Here is a 12,067-nt window from a genome sequence, read left to right as displayed (position 1 = left end):
CTCTGCTATTTGCAAAGCATTGGACTGAATACATGCATGATTCTCCCACTTGAAGGTGGGCAAAGCGCATCAGCAAAAGATGCTAACTGCTTTGTGGAGCTATTTTGGGAGTAGATCCGTATCTGGGTCTAGTTTCAGAAGTCAGGTCTGCAGACATTTTGCACCTGCACATATAAAGGTGCCTAAAAGTGTTGGGTTCATTTGAGACTTAATTTTGTATTTATTTTCTTTGGTTGATATGTAACAATTGGTATAAATGGGTGGGGATTTTGATGACACATTGCCTAAAAACCATTTTGACACGTAACTAACACAGCAACAGGCAATATTTATTAGTGTGAAAGGAAAACAGATGTTATTTATAATGATCTGCTTTTAAGCTATATCTGCATGTAAATTTTGCAACAAAGAATCACTAATAGCAGTACAGAGACATATTGGTTTTGTTTGTTTTTAATGTTGTTAAGCTTTTTTGAGACCAAAGGCTCCTAACTATATGTTGCAGTTTTTTTAGGGGCCATCTTGTTTTTCTTTATTCTCATTTGTATGGAAAGGACTTAATTGGCCGTCTTCGTACACTCAAGAAGGTGAAGATTTTCCCGTCATAGTAAAAGGTAAAGGCCCCACAAATAACTTCGATAGGTGAGGCTGATAGTTAAAATAAATTTAAAATGTGAAACTGTCCAAGACAATTAAAAATAAAGTGGATGATTTTTCTGGAAATGTAGGGAAGAAACGGCCAAGTTATATTTTGAATGACTGGGCATCCCAACACCATTTTGCCTGTTCTTCCACCATCAGGTGAAAGAATCTCCCAAATACACTCTGGTCTTATTTCTTTCTTCTGAGGCCTTCCACTTTTCTCATAAACGTGTAAGACAGTTTGCTTCTTCCAACTCTCAGCTATTTTTAAAGTATACAGTGAGAGCAGTGGAGTTACATTGAACGGCTAACACCGGAGCTAACTGGATAGATAAACGCTAGAAGTGCGCATGCGCGACAACAGGAATGGACATTTACATTAGGTGAGCACATCACAAAGATTTTCATGTGAGTCAACCGATGGATAAGATGATCCCCCGGAACTTGAAGCTGAAAGAAGATTGCCCTAAATTAGACAATAATACTTTAAAGAAAATTTATTAGAATATATATATATATATATATATATATATATATATATATATATATATATATATATATATATAAAAAATGAAAACTTTTTATATTATTCAAATTCAATTACATAATCTGTATATATAATTATATTTAATAATAATAAAATTATGGGAGCCAATCTTGGGCATGTATTTATTATAAAAAAATAACTATTTTGTTTAAATCATTGCATATATAAATACCTAAAGTAATGAATTACTTTTGCCACAATTTAAAATCCCCCCCTATTATATTGTATTCCTCTCTTGGGCCCCATGAAACCTGGGACCGGCCCTGCTCGCAGCCGCCACTAGGAGCCGCTGCGCCAGCTAGCCTTCAGCTGTGCAGGCACCGTATCAATTGCAAGGAAAGGGGGGCACTCTTAATGCCCGATCTAAAAGATATAAGCAGTCGGGGAAAGGGTGTATGGCCGGAACATTGTACAAAATGAAAGGTTTTGTGTTCGCTTGAGATGATTTGGAGTAAAAAGTACGTCGTTCCGGACGAGGAGGTTCGGCGGCTTTCAAGCTCTCAACTTTAGACAGCTAGCTAAGGCTAAGCCGACCCTTGCTGGGTAAATATATATTTATATATCTTTTTTTAAGTGAGTCCGTTTCGTTTGCAAGACAACCGTACTGCTAGTTTGTTTATAACTAACTATATCGTGGAATAATGCAGTTTGTTAGGGCGTTTGTTTTGTTTCGCAGCAACCGTTGATGCTAACTTGTTAGCCGACGTTAGCTAATGCTACAGACTAACTTCAGCAGCAGTTTCGTGGGGGCTAACGCCGCTTTGTTGTCGCTCCTAGGCCACCCGTGCTGCCGGCAGAAGCCACCCAGCAGTCATGTTTCAGACGGAAACACACATCTCGTGCCTTTTCCCGGAAATCCTGGCCATTATTTTCAGCTACCTGGACGTTAAGGACAAAGGGAGGGTAGCCCAAGTGTGCGCGGCCTGGAGGGACGCGTCCTACCACAAGTCGGTGTGGAGGGGGGTGGAAGCTAAGCTCCATCTGCGGAGAGCCAACCCGTCTCTGTTCCCCAGCCTGCAGACCAGGGGCATCAAGAAGGTCCAGATCCTCAGCTTGAGGCGAAGCCTGAGCTACGTGATCCAGGGCATGCCGCAGATCGAGAGCCTCAACCTGTGCGGATGCTTCAACCTGACGGACAACGGTCTGGGGCATGCCTTCGTGCAGGACATCCCGTCCCTGCGGGTCCTCAACCTCAGCCTGTGCAAGCAGATCACGGACTCCAGCCTGGGCAGGATCGCGCAGTACCTGAAGAACCTGGAGGTGCTGGAGCTGGGCGGCTGCAGCAACATCACCAACACCGGCCTGCTGCTGGTGGCCTGGGGCTTGCACAGACTCAAGAGCCTCAACCTGCGCAGCTGCAGGCACGTGTCCGACGTGGGCATCGGCCACCTGTCCGGGATGACCCGCAGCGCCGCCGAGGGCTGCCTGACGCTGGAGAAGCTCACGCTGCAGGACTGCCAGAAGCTGACGGACCTGTCGCTCAAGCACGTCTCCAAGGGTCTGAGCAAGCTCAAGGTGCTCAACCTGAGCTTCTGCGGGGGCATATCCGACGCGGGCATGATCCACCTGTCGCAGATGACCCAGCTGTGCAGCCTGAACCTGCGCTCGTGCGACAACATCAGCGACACGGGCATAATGCACCTGGCCATGGGCTCGCTGCGGCTGTCGGGCCTCGACGTGTCGTTCTGCGACAAGATCGGCGACCAGAGCCTGGCCTACATCGCCCAGGGCTTGTACCAGCTCAAGTCCCTCTCCCTGTGCTCCTGTCACATCAGCGACGACGGCATCAACAGGATGGTGCGGCAGATGCACGAGCTCAAGACGCTCAACATCGGCCAGTGCGTGCGCATCACGGACAAGGGTCTGGAGCTGATAGCCGACCATTTGACTCAGCTGACGGGGATCGACCTGTACGGCTGCACTAAGATCACCAAGCGGGGTCTGGAGAGGATCACGCAGCTCCCGTGCCTTAAAGTGTTAAACCTGGGACTGTGGCAGATGACGGAGAGCGAGCGAGTGAGGTGACGGCCTGTGTGAGGGGGGGGCGGACCTCTGACCCTGTGTGCGTCTGACCCGAGGAGGGCGACGCATGTTTAGTTTATTTCATTTTTTTGTGCCCTCATTTAGTTTTGTTTTCTTTAAGACTCCTGCTTCGATAACCCTGGAGCCTGTGTACATTCTGACCACTTAGCTCTATTAAACACTGGAGTTCTGATTTTGCCGAAAAACTGAAGTCACTGGCCGCCATCTTGCTACTCCCTACTCTCACAGAATCCCACAGGATTTGGTTGCAACAACAAGCAGTTTTCTGGCTGTGTGAAAATGTTTCACAGGTAATTCTACAGTCAGTGGATTTACTAACACTATCAACTACTAGGAAATTAGGTGCTGAAATATTTTACATGCTATTGATATTAAATACATGTGTATATATAAATATGTATACATATATGTATACGTATATATGTATACATGTATACATATATGTATACGTATATATGTATACATGTATACATATATGTATACGTATATATGTATACATGTATACATATATGTATACGTATATATGTATACATATATGTATATATGTATACATGTATACGTATATATGTATACACATGTGTGTATATATAAACATGCTAAATATTTCAGCACTTGATCGTTTTAGTACATAACATAAAAGTATATGGCATTTGACATTTTAAAAGTCTTAAGCCCCCCTTAACATGAGGAAATCATCATTATTTGATGCTGTAGCGCACATATTCCCTGGTTACTGGGGGGAAATAGGGAGTACCAATATGGCGGCTGGTGGCTTTAATCCAGTGTATAATAGAGATCAGTGATTCTGACCATCTAGCTACCTCGCCCACTGAACACAGGAGTGCCTACCGTTGGTCAATACTAGATTGTATATTTTTAGAAATTCGCTTTTTTTCTTTTTTTTTTTTTTTTTTTACATTAAGAAACTTGTAATTTGCAGAAAAAAAAATTTAGAATGTTTTTTTTTTATCCAACAAAAGTCGCAGTTTCCCGGATTTCCTCCGGTTCCAATCTTCTTAACGTGTGCATTGAATGACTGTCGCTGACAAAATAGTGCTTCAAATTGAAGTGGGTGGATCGCTCCCGTCGTCTCCGTGTTTACCCGTGTACATTTTTTGTTTTGTTGTTTTTTCTGGTTATATTTCTGAGAAAGTAATTTAAACCTGAAGTTCACCACGACGGCTACAGCTACACGGATTTATATGCAATTTAAACCGCTCTCCGGCGTTGTCCCTTCGCCTGGAGAGCTTCCAACCTTAACGCCAGAGTATTTCTCCTTTAAAAAAAAAAAGATGCAGTAATTTAAGATGTTTTATATTCATAAAATAGTTGGTATTTATGAATAAAGAATATAAATATGTTTCGCTTGTCCGTTTTGTTGCTAATGATCCGCTTCTTTTGGTTTACAATATTAAAAAGAGAAGGCAGAGCATATGTCACCAGAAACGTTCGCAAACAGCCAAACCTGTCTTTGTTGTGAAGGGAGGCTTTCTTTCAGCCATCTGACCAGGAGTGCACAGCAACAGGTGGGGGAGGGTCAACCAATGCTTCACGTAGAGGAAGTCACCCTGGCATCTTCTCGTCCATCTCATTACAGGGACTATAAGCCACGGGAACAGCGTGATGGGAACTTTGTTTTCTTGGTACGGGTAACCCGTCTGTCACTTTGTGTCAGGATGCAAAGGAACAAGTGCATTAAAATTAGTTTATTTTTTCTAATGAGTCTGACGGGTGTAAAACCAGTAGGTCCTCACTTCCTAAGCCTTTTGTGTCTGAATGATTCATAGGGGTGCCGGTCATTTCACCCAGTTTAATTTTTTACACTTTGAGGAGTTTAATGTCCTTACCAGACATTTTTAGTTAAAAAAAAAAAAGGGGGGGGGTCATCATGTATGGTCTGAGCTGCAGTTTGAGGCTCGGTCATTGAAGGTCAGTCGGGTCCTGAAAGCTGAATCGTTATTGGCAGAGAGGCTCTTTGCACTTTAGAGTCCTTACAAAAAAAAAAAACATTGCACAAACATTTAGCAGCACAGACCATTGGTGCAGTTCTTTTTTGATATGGGTAATGTGACGGGGCCTTGCTGAACTACCATTAAACTAGTGTTTTTAAATCATAGTGGCACAGAGACCATGTTGGTCCGCTGGGTTTTCTGAAGCCCACAGTCAACGCAGACATCTACCAGGAAATTCCAGAGCACTTCATGCTTCCCTCTGCAAACAAGCTGCACAGAGATGCTGATTTTATTTTCCAGCAGGGCCAAAAGGTACCAAAAGCTGGTTCAGTGACCGGGAAGATCAGACACCAGACCCAACAAGGCAGCTGACACCTACGCAGTGCTGCAGGCTGACTGCCTCTACGCGGCAGTAAGTTGATGCAGTAAATTATCGTGTGCTTAGGAACGGACATACTTTTCAGAAGCCTGACGTTTATGCTTAAAACACCCTTTTTTGATTGGTCTAATGTGACATTCTAATTTTGGGGTTTTCTTTACCTGTAAACCATAAACATCAAAATTACAAGGAATAAATAAACAACTTTAATTTGTTTATGGAATATCAAATAAGTTTTACTTTTTCAGATGACTGGCATAAAATTTTGCACTTTTACACAATATTCTGTAGTTCTGGGCTTTACCTGGATACAGGGTTGTCTTTCTGGTGGAAGGTGAACCTCTTCCCCAATCTCAGGTCTTTTGGGCTCTAAAACATATTCCCCCCCCCCCAGCACTGACCTGTAATTAGCTCCACTCCAACCATCGACTTCCCTCTCTTAAGATAAAGTGTCCCCACAGCATGATGAGGCCAACACCATGTTTCGCAGGGTGGAAGGCGCATAAAAATAGGACGTGAAGAAATAACAATCTATAGAAAGTATTGCCTCAGTACCCTGCTTTAAAAATGCCCCTTTAACTGTAAAGTACACTGCAAAAAGGGAACTAAAAGTACAATTTTCTTGGAATTAGTATATTTTTCTTTGATTTGAACAGCTAAATAAGACTATTCACCAATGGGGTGAGTATTTTTACACCTAAAATAAGATTAGCTATTCTGCACTTGAAATAAGATGAATTGTTCCTACTTTAAGTGCAACAATCTTATTCCATTGGCAAAAAGCCTTATTTACCTGCTCAAATCAAGGAAAAATACAAACATTTCAAGAAAATTTTACTTTGAGTTCCCTTTTTGCAGTGATGTGTTTGAGCTAAAGCCCATTATCTTCCTTTTCCTCCAGAGCCGAACATGCAAAATATTACATCTTAGGAACGCTCGCTGCACTATAATGGTGACGGGAGCTTTAATCACGGCACTCCCGTTCACAGACGTTATTGGAAAGGAGGAACCGTGCAGCCCAAGCTGAAGCTCTGCTCTACAAGGGAAATTATTAATTTAAAGTTAGAGGGTGGCTTGTTTGGCCAGAAGACAAAAATAAATAAATAACAAAAAGAAGAAATTTCACAAGAAAACGAGGCTCATAATTTATTCTTTTCCATACATACAAAAATCCATGTAACTAACATGTCTTTTTTTTTTTAATAATTCAGTTTGATTCTTGACATTAACAGACAGCAGTATTTCTTTTTTTTAACAAATTCAAAAACTTACATCGAACTTAACTGAAGCGCCTTGGTTAGCTCCGTGTTCCCAGTTAAAAAGTTGAAGAAAAAAAGAAAAAGAAAAGAGACTTTAAGGCGGGGGGAGGGAAGGAGGGAGGCCAAAGTAAAGGGGAGTAAAATGTCTTTGACTTCAGCTGTCAGGAGCTAAAGGGAAAGTAACGCCTCTCCAGTCAGTCTGAGAAGAGATTAAAACGAGCATTCGACATTTTTTTATTTAATTTTTTTAACTCCAGCTGTGTCTTTGGTTCTCACTCTGACACCCACTGAGCATAATCACCTATAGCAGGAGGGCTACGACTGCCGAAGGCTCGCTTTTCTCCTCCCGGGGGCTGGCGACCAAAACCGGCCGCGTCAAGAAAGGACGACACGGGCACCTCAGGAAAGCGCCACCGTTTGGCGAGAATATTCATTTGAAAAAAGACGATTAGAAATAAACTCCAGATAAGTACTCTCCCGTCACACAGCCACGGTTTGAGACGTCTGTAATTCACACATTAATTTTGACACTTTTTTTTTTTTTTGAAAAACACGTCTTTCCTCAGTTTCTTGCTGGAAACACTTGTTTTGTTCAGAGCAACTTCCTCTTTTAAGAGATTCTGTGCAAACATTCAATGCATATTGATACAGTAAACTTTTCATATATCTTATTTATATATATTTCTCTATAGAACATAGACTTTCTGCAATTTATGGCAGCACTGTCAACACGTACGTTTGTCCCGGGGAGACAAAAATTACACACAAAAGACAACTGCACTGCTTTGAACTTTTCAGATTATTATCTCTTTTTTTTTTTAAGAATGCACAACACCTTCCACATTATTACTTTTATTCAGTTACTGTACGTGTTAAATATCACGTTATTTACAAACTGATCTAAAAAGTCAAAATCTGCTTGAAAAGTGACTCTTTTCCTCTGTAAATGTCAATCAATGCACTTAGTAATTAAAAAACTCAGCCCTGAATATTAAAACGAAGAAGAAGAAAAAAAAAAAACAACAACAGAGGCATCTGAGTATACAAAAAAAAGGGGGGGTATCGCTATGTGGGCTTTTAAGGAACTCCTTTAGAAACTTTGGATGAGGATCAGTTCTTACATCATGCCATAGCACCAGTATTACAGAGGCGTAAACACCTCTGCATTTAGGTCCTGTACTGAACTCTGTGCATGCTCCAAGGCCACGAGAACGTTCTCAAAAAGAAAAAAAGAAAAAAGAAAAATTGCATACCTCATAAACAAGTGGACTCTGTGTGCAAAAAACCATCGAGAAATGAATACGTCGACAATCAAAGCTTTTTCCCCCCTAAATCCTCTCCTCTGTTGAGAACACAGTAACTAAACTCAGATCTTCAGTGAAAGGTCGGACCTTGATCCCCCCCCCCCCCCCCCTCCTCTAATGCCGGCGACCCAGCCACTGACGACGGCGTATCGTACCGACGCGGTTAACGCTCCAGGAGCGCGCTGTGCTCATCTGGCTGAGAAATGGGAGTTTGGATGGCGTTACCCTGTGTAGGCAACGCTAGACCGAAACAACAAAACATCTACGCGGCTCCTCCCTGCTCCCCCTTTGGATGTAGCAGCTCCCCCAGAAATACCAGCGCAGAAAGTGCTTTTCTGTCCCAAGGATGGGAGAAGATTAGCCATTTTAACACAAAAGGACTGAGAGACACATACAAGAGGTAAAAAACAAAAGGTGCCTCATATGAGGGTCAGTTCCTGCTCTGGGTAAGGCTTTTTAAATCAGAAACGACTCTCCCAATGCATCCAGGAGAAGAGACTCCAGTGTGTGCCTGACGCGATATCAGGTGTGTGCTTTGGTTCTCCTCCCTCACTTGCATTGTATAGAATATTCTTTCAACGTGTCGCTTTGTAAAATTTCCTTATTTTGATGCTGCCAGCCTGACCCGCAGAGGGACACATGAGACAGAAAAGCACTTCTGCTTCCTGAACGTTTGTTGCAGGGCGGAGAGGATAAGGCCCCAGCTGTCGCTCTTCTTCTTGGATGATGATGATGATGATGGTGGTGGTGGGTGTTTGGGTGGGGTTCTTCCTGGGCTCTGCTTGCCTAAGTCCGAGGTCAGATTTGTCAACATGACTCCTCCAGCGCATTGACAACCTGTTCCAGGATATCAGGGCAGTAGTCTGCGATTTGCTGGAGAACCGAATTGGCAAACTCCTGCAGCTCCCCGCTCTCCTTCTCACACGCCTCCAACTCTCGTTCCAACTGGAAGAACAAAATAAAATAAAAAAAAAGGTAGTTTTTTTGTTTTTTTTTTTAAATCAAAATTGGAGTTTGCTTCTACTCCTTTAAAGCCAGCAACCCTGAAAGTGTTCAGAGGGCATTTTACTACACATTTTTCATAATAACATTATTAAAGTCTTTTCGGCACCTCTAATATGAAGCAAATTATTGCAAAGGATCTGGATATTCCTAAATCTGCCTATCATGGGCATATTTAAATTATTAATCTAAACTCCTGATCCCTTCTGTTGGCCAGTCTGCTGCTTTTCTGTAGAGGAAGGCGCATGTTTTCCCCATCCAACAAATCAGCTTTTTTTTTTTTTTTTTTATTAAGCCTTTATAATAACATTCCCAGTAAAAGAGACAAACCTGCTTTGCTTGCTTTGTGAGACACATAGAGACGCATAGAGAGAAGCGCAGAGAGCAGCTGAAACACTTGTCATTAAAATGGATGATGTTCAAAGTGCAAAATGCATGATTTCTTTTTTGTAGACTTTTTGTGCACTGAAACATTTTCTGACGTAAACTACCGACAGGGATGTCAAAACACCAACGAAAACTGCTGAAAATCAGAGAGGAGGGATGGCAAATAATGTACCCTGTAGCTGTTGTTCAAAAATATAAAATAATTCAATGGATCACAAACATGCACCTGGAGTGGTAATTTTCTTCGACCTCGCTTGAGTTCGTTTTGTTTCGTATTCTTGACACTTGTCGTTAGTGAAGCTGATAATGACTTTGTGCTTATTTTTCAGAAGGTCCACAAAGCAAAATACTAAAACAAGGTTAGCTGATGTTGTTTGGTTTAGAGGGCAGAGCTGGAGGAAGCAGAGATGTTGTCTTTGGGAGTGATGAGGATGGATAGGGTCAGGAATGAGTCCATCAGAGGGAGAGCTCACGTTAAACGTTTTGGAGATAAAGCCAGACAAGCCCAGACAGAGATAGTTTGGAAATGTACAGAAGAAGGATAGCGAGTGCCTCAGTAGAAGAACGCTGAGGCTGGAACTGCCAGGCGGGAGGCCTGGAGGAAGACCAAAGAGGAGATTTATGGATGTAGGAAAGAGGACATGAGGGTAGTTGGTGTGAGAGAAGACGATGCAGAAGATGAGGTTTGATGGAGACGGATGCCTCGCTGTGGCGACTCCTGATAGGGGAAGACTCACAGTAAAATAAGAAATGCTGTTTTAACTTTGCATGTTAATTTTAGACATCTTTTCCAGATCAACATGCGCTTTAATTGGAGGTGCTGCCTATTTTGACAGCAGCTTTTGTTTGTCGCCACCTGAGAAAGGTGACTTAATTCAAAGAAAACTAAATGAAGAGACTTAGAATATCAAAAGTGACCTTGAGGGGAACAAAGAGAATTTAAAGTAGGACAAAAGTCAATTGCTGCAGGATGTTTGTCTTTCATCACTGTGGCACCATATCTAATAAGCTGTGAGTTCTGATTTTTTTGCTCTAACGTTAGGTATTCATTTCAGGCCTAGTTTCTTTTATTACGTTTAGCTTGTTGCGTTTTGTTTTACTAGATTTTCTTCATCCTACGCCACATATTTTAATGTTAACGGCATTTTACAAATAAATCTAAATCGCCTAAAACACGGCAAAAAGTTAAATTAATCACGAAAACATGTGCAAGAATGCGGCGTACAGTCAGTCGCAGCAAACGGCGCTCACACCGCTGCTACCTTTTCCCCCATTTTGAACCCCTCAAACATCAGACACTCTAGCTGGTCAGAGAGTTTTCTCAGCACCTGTTCACGGCTCATCTTCTGAAGCTCCTCCTCCCAGTCTTCAGGGTCGCTGCGGTGGTAGTGAGAGGGAGGCGAGAGCTGGCTGAGGATGCTGGGGTCTCGGTCGTGGCAGAGGTCTGTCAAGTGGGCGATGTAGAGTTTGAGCTTACTGCGGTTCTGGGAAAGGGCAAGAAGAGGGGGTATCATCTGCAGAAAGAAGGAAGAGGGACAAAAGTGTCAGAGGATGCATTTTTTATGATCGCATCCCCGATGATAGAAAAGGGTTGTGATCCGGTCCAAATGCTTGCACACAAAGACAACACAGTGAGCAATATTCTGCGTGCATGCAAAGCAATCCATCCCCATTTGACATTAGAGGTGACCTCTTTAGTTTTATCATGAAAAACAGATATTCAATCAGTAGAACCATTGATAGACAGCAATTAGCAGCAGAGTAGTAGCATGCAAATCTAAAGACTCTGAGGCTGCACAAGCAACACACACGACGAATGCTTCCATTCTCAAACAATGTGACCCGACATCAAATAACATGAAGTGCACCACAAATGAATGAAGGAAGAATCACACATGCCAGTGATGAAGGTGAAAGGGTTGGCTTTTTTATTTTATTTTATTTTTTTAATACGAGCTCACCCTTCTGAACAAAAAGGCTGTGAAAGAGAGGGGAAGGGCATAAGGCTGGCTACGCCCAAATACCCTCCTCATCATCCTGTTAACCACGGGGGTTAGCCGGACGCAGCGTTAGAAAGGAGAAATTTGGTTAGCGCACAGCTGTCGCCTTTACTTTACGTCCCCCCCAAGGCCCAACCGTCTATACAGATGTTTCAGAGAAGCTCTACTCAGAGATCTGGAAACATGCGGGACAGTAGATTACCTGATCTGGAGAGGGTTTGTGATTCGTGTGGTCGTGTGCGGCCTTCAAATGATCATCTTCATAGTTGTCGGCCATCAGCTTCATTCTGTTCTGAGTCTGACATTTAAAAGACAGAAAAGTTCATAAGGTTTTAGCTGAAATCTGGCTCCACCGTAACGTTTTAAACTACAACCTTTCACTCATTCTAAGGAAAACATGGCTGTTATAATAATAATAATAATAATAATAATAATAATAATAATAATAATATACCTGAACACTGACCTGTTCAGGTGTCACATTATAAATATAAAGTTGTTTCCTTCTTAAATGTTTTATTCAGATTTTTTACACCACATAAATTCAAATAA

At 42.3% G+C, this 12,067-nt stretch overlaps 2 protein-coding genes across 3 annotated transcripts; one reads left to right on the top strand and one right to left on the bottom strand.

The window, feature by feature from the left end:
• Positions 1-1,457: 1,457 nt before the first annotated feature.
• On the top strand, positions 1,458-3,478 carry LOC105938218 (F-box/LRR-repeat protein 14). Its single transcript, XM_012879885.3, has 2 exons — positions 1,458-1,732; positions 1,967-3,478. Exon 2 carries the CDS (start codon positions 2,003-2,005, stop codon positions 3,212-3,214), a length of 1,212 nt encoding a protein of 403 aa, XP_012735339.1. The 5' UTR covers positions 1,458-1,732; positions 1,967-2,002; the 3' UTR covers positions 3,215-3,478.
• Positions 3,479-8,861: 5,383 nt separating this feature from the next.
• LOC118562453 (ELKS/Rab6-interacting/CAST family member 1-like) lies at positions 8,862-11,847 on the bottom strand. 2 transcript variants are annotated; one of them, XM_036134897.1, is made up of 4 exons: positions 11,718-11,829; positions 11,477-11,552; positions 10,844-11,029; positions 8,862-9,071 (listed from the first exon to the last, which is right to left on the bottom strand). In XM_036134897.1, the coding sequence occupies exons 2-4, from the start codon at positions 11,549-11,551 to the stop codon at positions 8,934-8,936; spliced, it is 399 nt and encodes a 132-aa protein (XP_035990790.1). In that variant the 5' UTR covers position 11,552; positions 11,718-11,829; the 3' UTR covers positions 8,862-8,933. The 2 variants fall into 2 exon arrangements, with proteins under 2 accessions (XP_035990790.1, XP_035990789.1); XM_036134896.1 differs by lacking the exon at positions 11,477-11,552 and having other exon boundaries at positions 11,718-11,847.
• Positions 11,848-12,067: the final 220 nt, after the last annotated feature.

The sequence above is a fragment of the Fundulus heteroclitus genome, unplaced genomic scaffold (assembly GCF_011125445.2).
Source record: "Fundulus heteroclitus isolate FHET01 unplaced genomic scaffold, MU-UCD_Fhet_4.1 scaffold_93, whole genome shotgun sequence".
NCBI lineage: Eukaryota > Metazoa > Chordata > Actinopteri > Cyprinodontiformes > Fundulidae > Fundulus > Fundulus heteroclitus.
Note: the sequence above shows the minus strand (reverse complement) of the source record. Positions and strands in the feature narration are given on the sequence as shown.